Source organism: Gopherus evgoodei, chromosome 4, assembly GCF_007399415.2.
Source record: "Gopherus evgoodei ecotype Sinaloan lineage chromosome 4, rGopEvg1_v1.p, whole genome shotgun sequence".
Lineage (NCBI taxonomy): Eukaryota > Metazoa > Chordata > Testudines > Testudinidae > Gopherus > Gopherus evgoodei.
In genome coordinates, this window is record NC_044325.1 from 134,801,752 (window position 1) to 134,822,496 (window position 20,745).

General features: G+C 50.5%; 1 protein-coding gene across 8 annotated transcripts in view; it reads left to right on the plus strand.

Moving 5' to 3' along the window:
• The first annotated feature begins 289 nt into the window (after positions 1-289).
• The window catches only part of TNNT2 (troponin T2, cardiac type), a 31,920-nt gene continuing 11,464 nt past the window's right edge, over positions 290-20,745 (plus strand). For 4 of the 8 annotated variants that reach the window (XM_030562671.1, XM_030562668.1, XM_030562669.1 and 1 more), the window contains exons 1-15: positions 290-339; positions 5,966-6,013; positions 7,067-7,077; positions 7,214-7,231; positions 8,073-8,105; positions 9,102-9,155; positions 11,331-11,360; positions 12,550-12,585; positions 13,452-13,482; positions 16,002-16,062; positions 16,399-16,515; positions 16,962-17,039; positions 17,834-17,944; positions 19,429-19,538; positions 20,571-20,661. In XM_030562671.1, the coding sequence (XP_030418531.1) occupies positions 5,976-6,013; positions 7,067-7,077; positions 7,214-7,231; positions 8,073-8,105; positions 9,102-9,155; positions 11,331-11,360; positions 12,550-12,585; positions 13,452-13,482; positions 16,002-16,062; positions 16,399-16,515; positions 16,962-17,039; positions 17,834-17,944; positions 19,429-19,538; positions 20,571-20,661 (819 nt within the window). In that variant the 5' untranslated portion in view covers positions 290-339; positions 5,966-5,975. The remainder of the gene's footprint in view (positions 340-5,965; positions 6,014-7,066; positions 7,078-7,213; positions 7,232-8,072; positions 8,106-9,101; positions 9,156-11,330; positions 11,361-12,549; positions 12,586-13,451; positions 13,483-16,001; positions 16,063-16,398; positions 16,516-16,961; positions 17,040-17,833; positions 17,945-19,428; positions 19,539-20,570; positions 20,662-20,745) is intronic. The other 4 variants (XM_030562674.1, XM_030562673.1, XM_030562672.1 and 1 more) reach the window with 4 other exon arrangements.

The following is a 20,745-nucleotide window of genomic DNA, read 5'->3' on the forward strand; positions in this document are numbered from 1 at the left end:
GGCCACTTGAAAGTGACAGCTGGCTGGCTTGTGTCAGCCCCTTGGGGACTTGTCTATCTCAGCCCTGGAGGTTTAAAATAGCAATTGTCTGAGGCCATACAACAGCTTGGGCATATATGGGCTCATGGGGGGCGGGAAGAGTTGAACAAGGGGCTGTGAATAGCAAGCAAGTGTTCGCATTCCAAACCCTGCCACGCTCGCATTCCTCTAATCAGGCGTCTGGCCTGGGGGTGGGCTTAGGAGTCCTGTTAAAGCCTCACTCTTCCCAACTGCCTTTCTCAGACACTGTGCCAGCTTCCACTTGGCTGCGAGGGCCCTCACCTTTTCCCTGGGAGAGAGGTAAGGAAACTGCCTGGGCACAGCTTGCCAGGCTTAGGGACTTCCATGGAGTTGGCTCCCTTTTCAGATGGGACCTGAGTGACCGACCACCTGCCTGTTTGCTAGACCTAGGTATTAATGCTCCAGAGACAGAACAGGTTTGCCCCAACTTCCTTGGCCAAAATTGGCCCCCTCCCAGTTATCATCTCATCCACTCCAGAGATGACCGCATTTCTCTGGTGAAGGGATTCCTCTGAGTATAGCATGAGTCTCCTCGCACCAGTTTTTCACTGGCACAACTCCAATAACTTTAATGGAGTTCTCCTGGTTTACAATGGGATGGGCAAAGAGGGGGAATCACGCCTGATTTACACTGGGGTGAGGAGTAAGCAATTTACACCCATCGTGTATGTAAATTGCTTTGGGAGGTGAGAAGTGCTATAGAAACCTAAGAGACTGTTATGTTCCCAAGCCCCTCGTTGGCAGACAGAAAGCACAGTGAGGGTGCAGGATGTTTGTGCTACTGAGTTCAGAATGCATCACTACAAGGGGCAAATGAAACTACATAGTGGCTATTGATTTTTGCATTGTTCTTTGTATAAACACTGCAGAGCTAAACGTCTGGAAAAACACCTAGCCATTCATTTCTAGGACTTGAAGTAAAACAGTGATTTGGTACTTGGATAACATAGTTCTAACCCAGTGTTAACAGGCATGTTTGAGGCATGTTAAAAGACAAAAATCAAGAAGGATTCATAGATTCCAAAGCTAGAAGGGACCATTGTGATCATCAAGTCTGACTTACTGTATAACACAGGCTGGAGAACTTCCCCCCCAAAGAATTCCTAGAATGGCTATTTTAGAAAAACATTGTTTGGACCCTTTAATTTGCAATTAAAACTGGGGGATTATTTGCAGCAAATAATAAATTTAGCTGTTTGTGAATTGTCCACAGATTTCCTGGATTTTTTATTTAATTTTATTTATTTTGGTAGCTAAAAATCAGTTAATTTAAATATTCTGTGCAAACACACTTACTGGTGTCTTTGCTGGAGGTGCAGAGTGCATGGTGTTTCTGGGCACTGCTTGGATGTAGATAACTCTTGAAATCAAGTTTCTGGCACAAATATTCCAAACTTTGTTTTTCTCAAATATTTGTCAATAGCTACTTTAAATATTGTGGTCTCAGCTAATGTGGTTTGTTGGGCTCTTGTGGGAAGTGAATGAAGCTGAAGAGAGGTCACTTAAATTTATTCCCACACATTCATATTTTTGCCGAACTCTGTCTGTAACACAGCACTTTGCAAAAGAGGATCATGTGGAATGGCTTGATGAATGTTTAGGTAGATTTTTGGCTACATGATGAGGGCATGAGAACTGTCTAGAAGTATGCGATGGACACAGGCACCAGGAAGGGTCAGGAATTATGGTGGCTCAAGAGGGAACTAGGAGTAATGGAAGGAGTTAAAAAAATGAACTTTTAGCATGGAAAAACTTCCTAGTGGTCGGATTTATTAGAATATAGAATAAGATTATGGAACAGTCTAAATAGTAATAGTGGCACAGAGACTGAGGTGACAGCAAGGCTGTCAGCGTTGGCAATCAAACTAAGTTCCAAAGGAAATGCTGGAAGACTTATCACTTAAAAGGTTTAAAGCTAGGATGAACCAAGCCCTGGAAGATGTACTGTTATCCTGAGACCAAGCCTGTGTTGGACTATAGGATGTAGAAGGTCTTTATCAGTAATATTTCTGTTTTTTGGATTCAGGCAGCAAAGTTCCTTAAGTTAGCCTTTTATACTCGGCCTGTGTAATAAATACTGAAAAGATGGAGCTGGGACCAGCTGTTACACAACATTGGAAAAGGCGGCCATTGTGCAGCAGAGCTGATTTGCTAAACAGGTGGTTTAACACACAAGAGTTATTCGTAGAAGTGCCTGAAACCTGGGTTTTGGTAGGAGAGTTTCATCTATTGTGGGGATCTGGGACAAAGCTGAGCTGCTGGCCAGAGTTGGCAAGTTTCTCTGGGGTTCAGGAATGCGTCAGTGAGCTGAAAGCCTGCGAGTCAGACAAGACTCAGGGCATGGTGTTTAGGCAAGGCTTGCTCAACGGCGCCAGGTGGGAACCAAACAAAAGGGATGGCTTGAGCAGAGATTCACTTTGATGTTTATTTGAACAAGAAACTCAGAGTGAAAAGTGTTCAAATGGACATGTGGAAACCCACTAATTTTCCAGCCTCCTAGGTCCATGTTCAGAATGCTGCAGACAGAGTCTAGTGTCCAATGCAATCAACAGGCAATACAATAACTGCTGAGAACGTATTTCAAGCTGCCTTCCTAACAGGCTTTGTTAGCATTGCTGCTGAGTTAGCCTTGCGAGTGAATCTTATGTTAGCAGTTTGAACATCACCACTTCAGATTTAAGGCCACTTCCCCAGCTCCTTTTCCTAGGTGTTTCCTTATGCTGTTTCTTCGAGGACTTTGGACACTGTCCAATGGTACCTAGATCATATACAGAGAGAGTAGATACAAATTATTTCCATTGGAGTCCTATGCATCTGCCCTTTCATCTGAAGAACTGAAAGCACCTCACAGGGATGGGTATTGTTGTCTCCATTTTACAGAGGGGAAAATGGGGCATAGAAGGTCCATGGATTTCAATGGGAATTATGAGCCTAAAAACCTTGGAGGATCATGGCCTAGGGGTACATCTACACTGCAAATTAAAACCCACAGCAGTGAGGCTCAGAACCAGAGTTAACTGACTGGGGCTCGGGCTGCAGGGCCAAAAAGAGCAATGTAAATGTCCCTGTTCTGGCTGGAGCTCAGGCTGTGAAACTCAGTAAGGGGAAGAGGGTCTCGGAGCTGGGGTCCAAGCCCAAAAGTCAACATGGCTATTTTTAGCCCTGCAGCTCGAGCCAATGGACCTGGGCTCTGAGAGTCTCTGCTGTCTGTCTGTTTTTCTTTGCGCTGTAGACATACCTTAAGTGACTTCCCCAGGGTCATGCAGCAGGTCAGCAGCAGAGCCAGGAATAGAACCCAGGAGGCTTGACTCCAGTTCCCAGTGCTACCTGCTCGCTGGGATGGCCAAGCGCAGACAGTACTGAGTGCAAAGACTTTCCTCTCCTTGACAGGGCTGCTGGAGGCTGGCAGCATTTAGAAAGCCAGCAAGCGAGTTAGTAATGAGGTTTCACGTCATTTTCTTTCCACGGTGGCAGGTTTAAGATTACAGGACACTTGAGTTGCTGGTGAATCTTACTAGGCCCCAGAGAAGGGATTGGGACCCAGGATAAACGACATGTCAGAGGAGCTAACGTGCAGCTCTGAGATTCAAGGCAAGAGTTACAGTGTTAGCCTCTCTGCCTTCCTGAGTGGCCAGGGGAAAGTGGCTGATTTTCTCTGAAGAAAAGCCAGTCCCATGGCATGTGTCCAATGCGGACAGAAGGAAAAATGGCGGCTAGGTGTGAGAGATCAGCCCTTAATGCTAAGAACAACTGAGGAGCAAAATAGGCTGTTTCCTGAGTTTATTCTCCTCCCCTGCATTTCCCACCCAACATAACTCTCTCTCTTAGATCATCTCTGGGCGGAGAGGTTGCAATGTACTCTGGGCTGGGCTGGGAGCTCCGAGTTATCAGTGTTGACTGATGATGTTCCTAAGCTCTTGCTTCCTATTTAAGGAGAACTATGTTGCTGAGCCATGGGGGGAGTAACAGGGGGGCTCAGAAAGGGTTATCTCAGCCAAGACGCCATTATTAGATGCCGGCTCAGCACTGGGGTGGTTAATTTCCCCTTTCTTTGTGAGATAATTATAGACATTCCTACCTGTTTGTGACAAGCACAGATCCTCTCAGGAATGAGCTATTCCCTATCAGCCAAATTGCCATCCCTGCTCCTCTGACACTGCAGCAAGAGGGAATTTACAAATGAAGGTCTGGCCACCACAAAAGATGGGACCCAGAAAGGGTTTCCATTGGCTCAGAAGTGGCATCCCCCTGACTCCCCAGGCTCTCCCTAGGACTTCCTGCCGTGACACAAGAGGCCATTTTGCTTTGGCTGCCATGCCCCTGCTGAGTCTTGATGCAGCTGAGTCATTCAAAGCTGCCCCAGACCCAGCTTCACTGGCCACAGAAGGAAGGATACTCCCTGTGTAACTGCAGTAGGTACATAGAGGGAATCTTCAGGTGGCTCCTTAGCCATTCTGCTGCTAGCCACCAGCTTGGAAGGCATGGCTGGAAGAAAGTGGTGCCCCAGGGGTCCCTGGTGGCCCTAGGATTGGGGAAGGAAAGATGTGGCTTAATGCAACCATTGTGCACTCCCACCGCTACGCTGCAGCTCAGCATTTAGCTTACGGTGTGAGTGGAAAAGCAAAAAATCCAAAATGACAAATGAGTGTTAATATAAAAGCCAGGGAGACAAAGGGATTTATTCACACCCACAAATGAACTGCATCGCGTGACATCTAATCCATCTCCAGCTCGATACTTCAGTGTCTCCATGCCTTTCTAGGGCACCTGTCAGCAGGGTAGCTACGCACCAGGTGTGGGGAATCTGAGGAGGGTTATGATCTGTATGCAATGAGCTTTTGGTGCAGGGCCTCATCTGCCTGCTGCTCAGAGGAAAGGGGAGGAGGTAATGCGAGTGTGATGCAAGACACAAGTGAATCAAAATGAAAATTCCCAGTCTAAACAAATACGTGGGTCAGACCGTTCAGGTTTCTCTGGCTGTCGGTGAGTTGCTGTAAATATCTTGCAAAGCAACTGAATTTTCAGACACGGCCCCTGATTTTGGGTGCCTGGATTTCTGGATGCCATCTCCTTGGCCTGATTTTCAGACGTGGAGAGTACAGGTGTTACAGGGTGCTCAGCACGGCTGACAATCAGTCCAAACGTGTCTCAAGTTGGGCACTCAGTATCAGTGGCCATGTGGGAAATTGTGGGCCATGGGGCTGCCCAGAGTTCATCCCAGATGGACACAGAAATCCTATTCCCATGTAGAATCATAGAGTATCAGGGTTGGAAGGGACCTCAGGAGGTCATCTAGTCCCACCCCCTGCTCATAGCAGGACCAACCCCCAACTAAATCATCCCAGCCAGGGCTTTGTCAAGCCTGACCTTAGAAACCTCTAAGGAAAGAGATTCCACCACCTCCCTAGGTAACCCATTCCAGTGCTTCACCATCCTCCTAGTGAAACAGTGTTTCCTAATATCCAACCTAAACCTCCCCCACTGCAACTTGAGACCCTTGCTCCTTGTTCTGTCATCTGCCACCACTGAGAACAGTCTAGATCCATTCTCTTTGGAACCCCATTTCAGGTAGCTGAAAGCTGCTATCAAATCCCCCTCCCTCTTTTCTTCTTCAGACTAAACAATCCCAGTTCCCTCAGCCTCTCCTCATAAATTATGTGCTCCAGCCCCCTAATCACTTTTGTTGCCCTCTTCTGGACTCTTTCCAATTTTTCCACATCCTTCTTGTAGTGTGGGGCCCAAAACTGGACACAGTACTCCAGATGAGGCCTTACCAATGTCGAATAGAGCAGAATGATCACATCCCTGGCAATATCCCTATGTCAAAGAATGAAGGACTGACTGTGCTGCTGTGGTTGTTATTGTAGCTTTTAACACTCTCTCTCTAATTTGATTTTCCTGCTAGTTAACTGAAAATGTCGGATGTCGAAGAAATCATCGAAGAATATGAAGAGTAAGTGCTGTGCTTTAAAATCTTCCTGCCCACGGCCAGTCCTTTTCATGCAGAGGTACAGCAAGCAGCTCACTCTGTGGATGCAGCTGCACCAGAATTGCAATGGCAGCAAGTCCCATAAAGAGTCATCCACTCTCATTATTACCCAGCCCTGTCTGGAGCTGTGGGAATAATTCAAGTTTTTATTAGTAGTAACAACAATGCCCTCTAGTTCTTTAGACAGCACTTTTCACCATTAGATCTCAGAACTGCAGGCCATAAAACCATCCTTTGTTCCCATAAATGAGAACCATGATTAAGTGTTTTTTGATTTTTTTTGTTTCTCTTTACCAACCCTCTGATCCCACTGGTGGGGATGACCCAAGCCCTGAGATCCAAACACCTCTAGACTTCAGGAAAGTTGGGACCCAGATCCAGACAAAAACCTTCCAGCATAGTCCCATCTCTATTGTCATGTAATGAGGCGAACAAACGCAGCTTGTAGAAATGCATAACGCAATAGCGTAAACTAGTCATGGAGGGCTCTCTGAACTCCCTCTCCTCCCCACCCCCAATAAAGCTGTATTGGAAATGGGCTGTCCCATCCTGCAAATGTTTTTGAGAGTCCAAAAAACTCACCCAATTCCAAATTGGGATGAAAAATTTAAAAAATCTCAAATGTTTGAGTCAAAAACATTGAAAAATTCAGATCAATCAAAATGTCTGAATTTTGAACCATTTTGTTAGGATTTTGACCTTTTTGACTTTTATTCAGTCTAATTATCTTAAATTTTTAAATGAATATTTATTTTGAACCAGAATTTTTCCTTTAGCTAGCGTCAACACAAAACACTCTTCTCCCCCCCCACCCGCTCCCCCCAAGTTGGAAAATGCTGAAACGGATACTGTTTTGAAAACAGTTCGTTTGGACAAATGAGCATTTTTCAATGAAAATACTTGTTGAAAAATTCTGATCAGCCCCTCCCCACCCCCTTCCTGGGAGCAGCCACTGGGAGAAATATGCCGCTCTGCAGCCAATGCTCTAACCCAACGGTTTCTCCTTTGGCTTTGCAGGGAACAGGAAGGTAAGAGGAAGAGAAGCATCTTCCTGCACATCAGGACAGACTGAAGCGTTAAGACGATCCGTGTAACCTCAATAACCTGCTCTCTCTCTCTCTCTCTCTCTCTCTCTCTCCCCCTTTCTTTTCCCCCTTCCTGCAGAGGAGTGTATTGAAGAAGGTAGGTTTTTCCCTGTTGTATGGAAGGGACAAGAGGGTACGGGGTGGTTGCTACTGGCTTATTTAGCTACTTTGTTTCCTTTTTTTGCTTGGAACGGTTTGGCATGGCATGGCTGCAGATGGGCAGAGCCGTGCGAATATTGTACAATATAAAAAGATCCTGAGAAGTTCCTTCCAATTTTTAAACAAATTTTTCTTCAGCTGATGTTCAGTTAGGGTGACATTCACCCTGTCCAGAGGACTGACACAACCCACAGGGCGAATGTGCGACTTCAGAAGCACGTAGGCCTCATTCCAGTCCTCTGCACAGGGATGAATTTCACCCTAAGAGTTTCACTTCATTAGTGAGGATAATTGGAGACGGCCTCAACGAAATCCTTGGATCTGAGCATGGGGAGAATTCAGGATTGAAAACGTTTGCAGCTCCAGCCTGTCTGCGATAAGAATGTGATAATTGACTGGAAGCTGGCGTCTCAACTGACTTATCTGAGTGACAGTTCAGCCTGAGCTTGCTGTGTTTTCAGTAGGAGGACTGGAAGCTGAAGAATTATGCATCTAGCAGCTTTGCAGCCTTCCCTGGTGTGTCTGTGTGTGTGAGTGAGAATATTTGTAATGTCTGGATATTGGTGAAGAAAAGCCTTAATTTTCTACAGCTTTATTAACGCCTGGGCAACACCTGCACAGCAGACTCTGGTAAACACCAGGAAAGCTGTAGGACGTAGATGGGAAAGTAGAGATCAATAAAATACCAGCGGACGCTCTTGCTAGATGCCACAGCTTTATGATGCCTGCCTAACCTTTTCCGCTTATTCCTTTTACTGTTGCCACTTTCCACCTTGAAGAAGAAGAAGAAGAATGGATAGAGGAGGAAAATGGTAGTAAAATATTTCTTCTTCTTTCCCTTCCCCGCTGCTTCCAACATTCTGCATATGCAATGTCTGTGATCTGTTGTCCGTACATACATACATGCTCTATCAGATCCATCTACAGGATGGAGTGTGACCTCTTTCTTATTCCCATTGCCTATTGGTGTTGCTTGTTGTATCTTCCTCCATGCTCCCCCTTTCTGCCCTAAGATCATATCTGAATCCATGGTGCATCTTTGTATTTCTAACTTCCATCCATGAGCCAAACTTGCCCATTGTTTGGTTCCTTCTTTTTATTCCTCTCTCTCTCCCCCAGGTAGCACCAGTCCTTTAAATCCCTTCTTAGAGCCCCAGCCACATACCAGAGTTTCCTCTCTCTCTCTCTCTTTCCCCCCCGCCCCCACAAAGGACTCTGTTTGTAACAATGCTTCTTCTGATGGAAGGAGGCGCTCGGATACGCCAGTGGTATCAACAGAGCGTGTGATAGGATAAGAGGGGGACTGACTAAAGGCTGTCCCCTCGGGCACCCATCAGGACACTTCTGTTGCCTGGAGGTGATTCAAGAGAACAATGAAAATCACCCCATCCCTGCCCACCCTTCTCCAGGACTAAGCATGTTGAGTCCCTTGTTGCCGTGGAGAGTGATGGACCTTGACTTAGATGTCCCCATGTGGCACTGCCAGACCCTTGGAAATACCATGAGAGCAGCCTCTGATGGCATTTGGCCCCTTCCCCTTCTAGTCATGCTGAGAACATGGCAGGGCAGAGTCACGTGGAAATGAGGGGGGAACTCCCCCCCCCTCAAAGCATCAATAATAATCAAGGTCAGTTGAGTTTGGGTTGACAGTTCAGGTGAATTCCCATTTTATGAAAAACAAACCATTACCTGTCTCCATTCCATGGCCACTTTGCCTTTCCCCCTTGGATACCTCTATGGCTGGCTCACTGTGACATGTACTTTTATCAGCCTGAGTTGCAACTCTCACCTTGCATGTTGTTCCACAGACCAAGAAGAGCATGTAGAGGAGGTAGAAGAGGCTGTGGAAACCCAAGCAGAAGGTAGGTGGCTGAATCTCTAGGAGAGATCTCCCTCTGCCCAGCCTGCTCTGACCTGTTCATGCATTTCAGTGGGCTGCCTAATCCCTGGGTCGGATTGCACAGCTGAGCTGCAAAAACTCAGGGGTGCTTAAGATTGCATGTCATTAACTCAAGCTATAGCTGGACAAAGGACCCATACCTCCTCTCAGCTCCGCAAAGGGGTCATTCTCCCTCAGGGGTGCAGTTCCCAATATGCTGATGCCAAAGGTAGATCTGGGGCTGATCCTGCGAGGTGCTTAGTGCTCTCGGTTCCCATCATGAAGGCACCAGGAGCTTCCTTCCATGGAGTTGTTGGTACTTTGCAGAACTTTATCTAGAATGTGCAGAATATTGGAGTTGAGATCCAAGTGGAGAATTTTGCCTGTAAGCAGGATCATAGAATATCAGGGTTGGAAAGGACCTCAGGACGTCATCTAGTCCAACCCCCCGCTCAAAGCAGGACCAATTCTCAACTAAATCATCCCAGCCAGGGTTTTGTCAAGCCTGACCTTAGAAACCTCTAAGGAAGGAGATTCCACCACCTCCCTGGGTAACCCATTCCAGTGCTTCACCACCCTCCTAGTGAAATACTGTTTCCTAATATCCAACCTAAACTACTCAGCAGATGACAGAACGAGACCACTGAGAACAGTCTAGATCCATCCTCTTTGGAACCCCATTTCAGGTAGTTGAAAGCAGCTATCAAATCCCCACTCATTCTTCTCTTCTGCAGACTAAACAATCCCCGTTCCCTCAGCCTCTCCTCATAAGTCATGTGATGCCCCACTGCCCAGTCATCGCACTAGGGAAAATGGAGCCATACCTACACCCAAATGGAGAAGGTCTTGCTCCCCTCTGCAGGCCTCATGTCCAAGTCATGCTCCCACCCGTCAATTCTCAGCTGCACTGCTCCACAAAGAGCCCTGGCAGAATCTGTGCATTAAAGACACTCCCTGAGGCTCCATGCCTCTCTGAGCTGCCCTTTTCTACAGGGGTGAGAGGTAATATGCAGAGTCAACCCTTTGCAAGCTGCAGCAAACTCCTCCTACTACTACTCTCCAGCTGACTCTGCAGACTGGCCTGTAGTGGGCAGAGCCATGTCTACAATTACTCCTGACCCTCTCCAGGCCCACTGGTTTGTGTGATGTCCACCATCTTGGTCGACACTGGGGGTTGAACCGGGGCCCACCAGAGCTAAAAGCTTGAACTGCTACAGCCTGAGCTCAAGAGCCAGGCTCCCTAGCTGGGAACTATAAACTGCCTCCTGTTCTCTGCAGCTCAGCACAGGTGGGGGCACGTAACAGACTGACCAGTGAGTTAAACTCGCACAGGAGTGGAGGAGCTGTAGCTCTGCAGGGACTGGATCCAAGAGCAGCCCTCGGGGGTAACTCTTTCCTCTCCCTGTTCCCCAAGCCCTTGGAAGCATGTTGGAGTTAAGATCACAAGCAACACAATTCAGCGCTGAGCAGTGGGAACAGTCCACTGTCTTTAGACTCACTACCATCTTCTGTGTGGTGTACAGCACAGAGCACCCCATCAGCTCTGAAATATTAACAAAATCATTTAAATAAAGAGAAACAACACAGCTAGGAGCTGGTATCCTTTTGCTGTTGGAGAGGTCTGTATCTTTCTTCAGCCTGTTAACCCACACACCTGCTCAGGGGGGTGGTCTGTACCATCGAGTGGCACCAAGGGGTGGGAGAGAGCGGGGGAAGGGGGAAAAGATATTAATGAGTTAGCCCTTAGCTAAGGCTGTAGAGCAATATGTCTTTTAGCTTATGTAGTAGAGGCTCATTCACTAAGCTCCTGAGGTCCAAGGTTCGATCCTGCCTGCCGACGACCAGGGTCCATTGGTGGTACACGGGCTTAAAGCCAAATTCTGGTCTCTGTTATGCTGCTGAAAATCCAGCTTGGCTCTGCAGGTTTCATTAGGCCCATTCCCAAGCGACACTGGCATGACTGATATCAGAATCTGCCCCCTATGGTGTAAAAATTGTCCAGAGCTGTCTCAGCTGTGATCATTCAATACCAACATGCCAGCTGTGCAGACCCAGCCTGTGTGAAGAATGCTAGGAATTCCTCAGGGCATTCCTTAGGGAATGTGTCCGCCTGCATGGCCAATGTCTGATCAAATTGTCCTTTCTGCTTTTAAAATAGAACACGAAGATGAATCTAAAGAAAAAGAAGGTAAGAGCAAGACTGGGGAGAGGGGTGTGTTCACACGCTGGTCAGTACAGGCCTGATCTCACTTGTTCTGGGCCCCAGGTCTCCACTGTTCCCTTGAACTCATCTGCTACTAATAATGGAGTTTCTGATACCTGCTGTGCAAAAGGTTCCCAACCAGGAGGGGCCCTCCCTGCCTGCCCTGTGCAGAGGGCCCATGAGGATTGCTGTCATCTAGCCTTGTGCTGCACAAGGGAGAATTTTCACACACACTGAAGGGGACATTCTCCTGCTTTCAGAGTTTAAGCTCAGTGGGGTAAATGGAAAAGTTTGTCTGGGACTCTCAGGCCTTTCGAGTGAGTTAGGGCTTGGTTTGGAGGGAATCCTGGGTGTCTCCCATTGAAACCCCATAGAGCTCCTGTTTCCACCTGAAGCCAGTTTTCAGCTGTTTTTTCCCCTTGGAGCACGTATCAGCCCAGTGCTTGGCACCATGTAGGACTAAAAGTTTGTTTTTTTAAAGGTATTAAGTGCCTAATGATGCAAAGAGGCACCTAGTGGGATTTGCAAAAGCACCTAAAACCTGGCCCTCCGAGCCCACCCCTGCACACTACTGCATATCCCCTACAACATGCCAAGAGCTCTCAGCTCCTGCTAACGTCAATGGCAATAAGGGTGCTCAGCACCTTGCAGCATCAGGTTGCCTGAGGTAGGCCTGAAGAACAAGTTTGCATGCATGAAACGATGGGGAGCTGCCCTTGCTCCACTGATGGATGGCTGTGTTGGAGCTCCCACCTTAACCTCCCATGGCCACGACTTCCTACAAGGCAGCTGGAGGCACTCAGACTGACCGGGCCATGACAGGATTTCCAGTGCTGGGGCTGGCAGGAGAGCAGAAGCTAGATGTGTTAGGCAAGATGCCACCTAGTGGTCAGTTGGTCAACTACACTCATTAAGGGTCACTTGGTCAACCCGTTTTGCTCAATTGCCCACCGCGTCTCGAGTCCCCAAAATGGTGATACCAAAAATCCCTGGCCCTGTTTTAGTGGGAAGTGCTGCCTGGGCATAAAGTGAAGGATAGGCTCAGTCGTCATCCTCCTCACCCCATCCACCCCTGCTGCTTCCTGGAGTGCAAGGCGTGTGCAGTGGCACCAATTGGCCATACAGGCATAGAACGGGCACATGATCGGGGGCTAAAGCTCTGTCTCTCCCATAGGTGGCGAGGGGGAGCGAGAGCAGGAGTCTGGGGAAGGTAACATATCTGTCTTCTCTCTGTGCCCCACAGAGAGTTGGGCTGGAGGGAAGGAACAAGCACCCATTCACATACACCCGTCCCTTCCTGGGGAGAGGGGACAGCAAACCCTCTTGACCACCCAGATGCCCTCTCCCCTGCCCCATGATGAGAGTGAGCACCTGTCACTAGACAGCAGCAATGATCAGCAGGCGTGGGGAGGTGGGGCACAGGGTGCCACAACCATTCACTTTGGTAGGCTGTGGGGCTGAATAGGGGGGTGAGCTTTAGACCGGACGCCCTGTACCTGGTACTCACACACCAGCCAGGAGAGCTGTTATGTTCCCTGCTGCTGCGGGCACGTTGCTGGCTTGCTGTGGCTGAGGTGGGCATGCACAGTGGGGACACTACCCAAGCCTGCACTGACAGTTTGGGCAGCCTCTTGGGGTAATGTGTCCTCTGTACCCAGCCTGCCTGCATGAGGTGGGAAGCCTGCAGGGAGCCACGTTATGAATGTCTGAAGAAGCTGCAGATTGTGGGGCATGTACCTCGGTGTCAGGGCAAAAACAGGGCCTACCCTATGCAATGGATTTCTCAGCTGGCTAGCGCTGTCTGGACAGGCAGTAGGAAAGGAGACTAGGCCCAATGCTGAGAGCTGAAATACTCCTTAAGTGGATGTGGGGGGGCGAAATCTGGCCAGATGTGACAGCCTGGGCCTATCTCTAGCCCTAGCTAACAGCCTGGTTCCTCCATACGTGACTCCAGGCTGTAGATTTACCCTCAGCAGGGCATGGAGCAAAGGGGGTCTGGGGGCACCCGGCCTATCACTGATATTTACTTTGAAGTGGAAAGTGCCATTAACTCTGTGTTTCTCTTTGGTTCCCAAGGATCCGCAGGGGAGTCAAAGCCAAAGCCCAAGTAAGTGGAAATGCATTTCATGTAGGGGAATGGGAAGTTTGGATTGCGTGTGTGCAGACTCATTCTGCCGTAGGGCAGGGCAGGGGCTGTACACTGTGCAGTACATGCAGTATTGGCTCGAGCAAAGGGAAGGGGTGGGGTAAGGGCTAAAGAGCCCCAGAACAGGAGAAGGGAAGTGAAATAGGGAGCCAGGGGTGGAGAGAAGAGAGAGAGAGGAGGAAAGCAAGTGGGAGAAGGGATGAAGGCGAACAAAGGAAGAGAGAGTTGGAGAATGTGGAGCAGGGAGAGGGTGATCAGAGCTGGTGCATCCGGAGCAGCTTGTGTATTCAGTGGCATAATCAGAACCTCACACTCTGGCATCTGATATAGGAGCCTAGTGGCGCATTCTCCAGTGCAGCCAGAGCCCCCTAGGCATTCCTTGAAGCGACCTTCTCGGGAGCGATCCGAGCATCCCCTGAGAGAGAACTACCTGCCCGGGTGGAGGAATCTCCTGCAGATGAATGGGAACTTTCCCATGAATCCCTGGGAGCCCCAAATTCCTGTTAGATGGACAGAGTAAGGGAGCACCGAGTGCTCTAGGCCCCTGGGAAGGATACACCCTTCTAAACCTTCTCTTCTCTCCTCTCTCCCTACTCCTCAGTTCCACCCTTCCTAGTGTCACCAGGTAGGCTCAGCTTTCTAAGCCTGTGCAGTAGTGCTGCTGTGTAACAGCGGGCTGGGCACTTAATTGGTCTGGGATGGACACTCACATTGCTTTTACTGACAGTTTCAAGGAAGAGCTGGACTAGCCACGTCCTCATCTCAATGAGATTCAAAGGAACAAAATGGGTTTGGAGGGAAGCATCAGAAATATCAGTCAGCGAGCTCAATCCGTGGTCCTCTCTCCGGCTGAGCAGGGCTCTTAAGAAGAGTGAGCCTCAAGCGAAACGTTTTCAAATGTGAAGCTGGATTGAGAATCAAAATCTGCATCCCAGGCTCACTGCTACCTTCAGAAAGCCCTCAGTATTCAAACCCTGGCACCTTGATGTCTGCTGGCCCATGCTGCCTCAGACAAAAGACTGGCCTGGGAACCAGGATGCCTGGGTCCTATATTTAGTCTGGCCACTGATTTAGTGTGGACAGGTCCCTGCCCAACCCCGCGCTTCCATTTCCCCACCTGTAGGATGAGGCTGATGATACTGCCTCTCCTTTGAGATCTGTGGGTGGTACCTTGTTAGCAGGGCATTTACATCTGAATACTCCAATAAGCACTTTGGCCCTGTTCCTCCAAGATATTCAGGTGCTTAATGCTCATTGATTTCAGAAATCATGGCAATGTACCGTCTATTGTGTATGATGAGGCTGTTTCACTGACAAACTTAAGCACTCCGATACTGCATTCAATGGTGGTATTAAGGTTCCCATATTTGAAACACAGGTCCAGAAGCATCTGCCCCAGAGTTCCTGGATGACTCACTTCCCCAAAACCTTCTGTTGTTCTTTTTGACGAAACTGACCTCATAAAGCCTATCAAGGGAAAAACACCTGCTAGGTACTCGTCAGCAGCTTGGGGTGGGCTGCAGCATCGCCCACTTCTGGTTCCTTGCTTGAAAGTGTGTCTGTTTTCTAAACCTTTGGGGTGCTTTCCTGGTTCAGGTGGCTAGAGGACTTATCTGGTAGCTGCCACTGCAAACACTAGACTGCAGATGAGGGGTGAAATGCACCCAGCAAGAGGCCTAGGAACTGCTTGACACTAGGACTTACATGAGATTGGAGTGGTGCTTTGTGCTTGTGAATTTCATCCATCGTGAGCTGTCACCCTATACTCTGCCTGTTTATCACAAACACTGGGGGACTGGACAGCCCTAGGGGCTGGAGCAATGGGACCCCAAGTCGGTCATGTCTAGGCTGACTGCTCCAATCTAGCTTGAACTGGCCAGGAATCAAAGTTGTTCCCGTTGTTCAGTAGTGACCCATGTGAAATGGAGCTGGGGGGGTGCCAGTTTCATTATAAAAATAACCCCCCAACCGCTAGTCCACCCTGGCTGGCAGCCTCAAGTTAGTATTACGTTGTCCTGTGCTAAAAACTGACCCGTTGCCCCGCCCCTTTACATATGCTGTGTGTGTGTGCGAATGACGTCTTTTGCAAGCTTATTTGCCAGGTTTTCATTGGTAAAAAGCTTGGACAATTATTTATTGTATTTTTGCCCATGTGAGGGACCGATCCCCTTTCCATGGCAGAACGGGGCCTACAGTCTATACATGCCAAACGTGACAACACAACTCTCTTTAAACCCAATTATCTAGGCAGTTATACCTCTGAGCCCCTAAAGCTCCTAGAAAGCTAATAGTAAATTGACTTGCACAGTTGAATTCACACACGCACGCTACTTTCTCCTGCCCCCTATCACAGCAGTGTGCTGTCTAACAGGTCTGTATGAACACTAGATTAACCGACGAAGGAGCTTCTCCTACCTGGAGTTAAACAAGGCCGTAATCCAGCTGAACGGAAAGAACTTCCTTTCTGCTTCTGATTGCAGGCTCTTCATGCCAAACTTGGTGCCTCCCAAGATCCCGGGTGGGGAGAAAGTGGACTTTGATGTGAGTATTGGGTGCCCAACAGACTGTGGGCCTGCTCAGTGGGTAAGCCATGGGTTTCAGTAACCAGAGCTGTCAGGCTGGCACTAAATTCACTCACGCAAGAATCTCCTAGTCCTTCCAGGCACATACCCAGCGTGCCAAGGCTGCCAGCCCCCCTGGGTATGTACCCAATCCCATATCTGCCAGTCCCTCTAGGTATGTACCCGCCGGACCCAGCACCATGTCTGCCAGCCCCTGCTCTCCTCTTTAGATTGCCCCTAGCTCCCACAGTGCTCCGGTGGCTATTGATCTGGGAGGGCAGTAGCGATGGCTGGTTCAGTGCCATGTTCCATACAGGACATTCACCGCAAGCGCATGGAGAAGGATCTGAATGAGCTGCAGGGCCTGATCGATGCCCATTTCGAGAACAGGAAGAAGGAGGAAGAGGAGCTGATCTCCCTCAAGGACCGAATCGTATGTCTGGAGGCCCCAGATCGTCTCATTACTCCCCCTCCCCCCAGTCCCCAAATAAGGGCAATATTCTGACCTTGCTGAAGACATGGGGGCGCAGGGTCAAGCCCTAGAAAAGCAAGATGCTGACTCGGGGGGAGAGGGGACCCAGGTCCGATCCAGACTGAGGAGCATGGACCCAGGGCTTGGAAAGTGCCATCTTTCATTATTTGATACCAGGTAGTGTGGTGTCCCGCCACCCATCACCCTGGTGCCCAGCCATGTCTGGAGGAAGCAGAGGTCATGTGGCAGGGAAACAGGCACTTCTTGCCATACCAACAGAACAAATGCTTCCCCCGGGCTGGGCCTCTAGTCACCTGGGATCCAGAGAGAGCTCTCCCTGGGTCCCTCATGTGGGGGCGGAGCTCATCCCCTGGCCTCGAAGCCCAAGCCTTGCTCTTCCCCTGCAGGAGCATCGGCGAGCGGAGCGGGCAGAGCAGCAGCGGATCCGCAGTGAGCGGGAGAAGGAGCGCCAGGCCCGCATGGCTGTGAGTGTCCCCCCCCCTCCCCGGAGCAGGGGAGGGCTGACACAACCCACAGCGACGGAGCCGGGTCTAGGCTTCTCCCCAGTCAACCAGCTGGGAGCAGCTGCTGTTACCCCTTGTACTGCAGGGACCGTCCTTCTACCTGTGAGGGACTCCCCTTTAGTGCAGCTTCTAGGTCTGCCAGCAGGGACACTCCAGACCTGCCCGTGGCCAAGACTCCTAGGCTCTCCTTGGCCCAGGGAGCCGGTGGCCACATGTTCCACCATGGCCCCTTGACTGAGCTGCAGCCTTGGGCTGGGCTGCTGACAGCTCTCCCAGGTGGTACAGGGCGGGGTTGGGCTGGGTTAGTGCTCCACTGGGGAGAGCTTGAACGAACCTCCAGGCAATGGAGGAAGTGGTGGTTGCTTTAGCACAGGGCGCTCTTCCTCCTGAGCCAGCGCCCAGCTCCAGAGGGTGCTGGGCTGATGGAGGGGCTCAGACAGGGGCCTGCACCACTTGCCATGCCATTACGTGACTGTGTTTATGTGATGACAAAGCCTGTTATCCAGGCTGATGTCCAGTACCGGTGACCACCTCTCTGAGCCTCACTTGCCCTTCTGCTTGGGGGAGTTGTTCATGACAAAGTACATGGGAATGTAAGCAGCTGTCATGGCATGTGACTCTGCAGCCCTTGGTCTGGTCTGTAGCTGTCTGTATGTTCCCAGTGGCTGTCACTCTGCTGAGTCTGTCTCTCCAGCAGCAGAGAGTTCCCCTGGCTTCCCTTGAGACCCCTCTTGTTCTGGCTCTACCCCTGACAGGAAGAGAGAGCCCGCAGAGAGGAAGAGGAGGCCAGGAAGAAGGCTGAAGAGGAGGCCAGGAAGAAGAAGGCTTTTTCCAACATGATGCATTTTGGGGGCTACCTGCAGAAGGTACGATTCCAGCTTGGGGTCCTTGGGAACTGGCCATCGTGGTGGTAGCCAGAGTCCCCACCCAGTGGTAGGACTCAGCGTGTGTTTTCATCCTGCTTTCTACAGGAGACGAGATGCCAACTGGGGACCCTCCTGGCAGCATCTCTCTTTGCAGCAGGCCCAGTCCCCTGGGTATCCCAGTGACCCGGGCCATGCTAAGCTGACTTCGGGCAGAGGCGGTTCTAACTTTACAGCTGCCTGCTCCTCCCACTCCTGATTCTGTTCCTTCGTCCCTGTTCCTGAAAACCAGAGGTTCCTTTGCTATCAGGCTGCTGCAGTCCTTGGAGCTGGCATAACTGAGTGGCTGGTGGCAGGGGTGGTGGGCTGACTCTAGGTGCAGAGCGTGTACATGGACCACCCTCAGGGCACAGAGCTAGGAAGAAACAACGCTAAAGCAGCCAAGGGCTGACTAGCAGCCTAGCACCATGGAAGCAGCAGCCTGCAGCAGCCAGAGACCAATGACTGCCTTAGGACTGTAGCTGGGGGCTCCACCCCACAGTTAAAGGGGCCGGCTGTAGGGAAGCATGCTGGGAAAATTCCCATGAAAGGAAGGCCCCCAAGGAGGTGAGGTAGAAGGAGCCTGAGCCGAGGGCAGAGTTTGTGGGGAAGGGGCCGCTGGTGCAGCTCCTCTGTTCTGTCCTCCTTTGGTTTTATGAGGACATTGTGCTCAGATCAGAGAACTCCCGGGCCTGATTCTCCTGCTGCAGGAGAGCAGTGAGTCTCACTGAAGCTTCCTGCATCCTTTGGCGATGTTATTTCTCGTGCGATAAGGTCATCGCCAGAACATCAGACTTCACCCTTCTCCCTACCCACTAGACAGAAGCATGGCAGTCACCTAGGGCAGCCTTGTTGTTCCCTTCCCCATGCAGGGCACTCAGCCCTCAGGACTCTGCCGTGTGGACTTTACTGGCACGACAGGCTGCCTGTCTTCCAGGCTGTGTGTTCGGTGGCTGGTAGTTTTGGTGCTGCCCAAGCCCTTCTTGGGAGATGTACCATTTTTGGTAATATTACAGCGCCACCTAGGGGCCCAGCTGAGATCAGGCCCCCTTATTCCAGGTGTTGTGCACCCACAGTGAGAGAGTCCCTACCCTCAAGAGCTAACTAGCTAAGACAAAGGTTGGGAAACGGAAACTGAGTCACAGAGCAGGCAAGTGACTTGCCTGAATAAGCCATCAGGCCAGTGGCAGAGCTGGGACTAGACTCCAGGTCTGCTGAGTCTCAGTCTAGTGCCCCCATTGCTGGACTAGCCTCATGGCAAGAGGGGTTCTTGAAAAGACTGGCTGGGGTGGGCATTTTGCTCAGCTCAGCTGGGCTTCCCCTTCAGAACCTCCCCATGCCATTGGGCTGTAGGGGGTCACTCCAGCTCAGTGTGGGGGGAGGAGAGGGAGAGCTGGGGCAGGAGGCAGGGAGTTAAATTCCCTCTGACTTGGGCCCGCTGTCTTCAGACAGAGAAGAAAGGTGGGAAGAAACAAACGGAGCGGGAGAAGAAGAAGAAGATCCTCAGCGAGCGGCGGAAGCCTCTGAATATCGACCACCTGAATGAAGACAAGTTGAGGTGAGGGTAAGGGTGGGACCGGGACAGTACCGCCCCCACACACAACCTATCAGGCTGGCGGAGAGCCTCTGGGCATGTGCCTGAGTCCTGGAACTTTTTGCATCACTATCCCCTAAGGCCAACAAATCAACCTGCCCCCTCTCACCTCTTCATTCACCCAAGCGAGGCCAGCCTCCCTGCTCTTGTACCAGATTGTGTGAGGAGCCCTCACCACCAAGGGCAGCGCTGCAGACTGTGGTGGCCAGGCTGCCCGGGCTGAGCTGTAGGACAATGGGCAGATGCAGAGGGGAGCACTGAAGGGCAGTGGGTGTGCCATGCTGGAGTGAGAAAGCAGTAGATCTGTGACCCAGGATCTCTGCGCTGTGTCAGCCCTCAATCCCCACCACTCTTGCTGCAGCCAGGGGGATGCGCTTCGGTTGCCATTGTGCAGCTGCTGTGGCTGCCAGCTGAGGCTGAACTCATGGGCAGCAGAAGCACAAGCCCCTAGCATGGGAGCCAAAAGGGAAACTCCAGGGTTGTAAGTAGCAGGCTGGTATAGTCACAGGGGTTGACCACCAGGGGGAGCTGTGATCACACCCCCTATGCTTGTGTTATGTCCTCAGCATGGACCGAGGGCACCACATGGTCCTAGGTGGGCTAAGCACCAATAGGCAGCAGGTCCCGACCTGGTGCTAAAGCAGCGTGAAGACAGGCATTGCTCCAGTCCCTTGTATCTACCCTGTTGGGGGGCAGAGCCTGAAGAACCTCATCGCAGCTTGGATTGGAGGTTGGTAGGGGTCAGAACTGTGTGTGGTTCAATCAATCACATGGACATCTTTAGAGGTTTTTAGGGTCCAGTTTGACAAAGCCCTTGCTGGGATGATTTAGTTGGGGATTAGGTCATGCTTTGAGCAGGGGGTTGGACTAGATGATCTCGTGAGGTCCCTTCCAACCCTGATATTTTATGATAACCTTCCATGCCCCCCTGACTCCTCAGTGCCCTCCCCCACCTCCCCGAATTTCCTCACTGTCTCCCCATGGTTTTCCCCACAGAGACAAAGCCAAGGAGCTGTGGCAGAGCATCCACGACCTGGAGGCTGAGAAATTTGAGCTGCAGGAAAAGTTCAAGCGACAGAAATACGAGGTGAGGGTTGTTCTGACCTCAGCTTCCTCCTGTGGCCCCATCTCTGCCGTGGGGAGGCGGCTGAGGCTATTATACCCAGCCTGC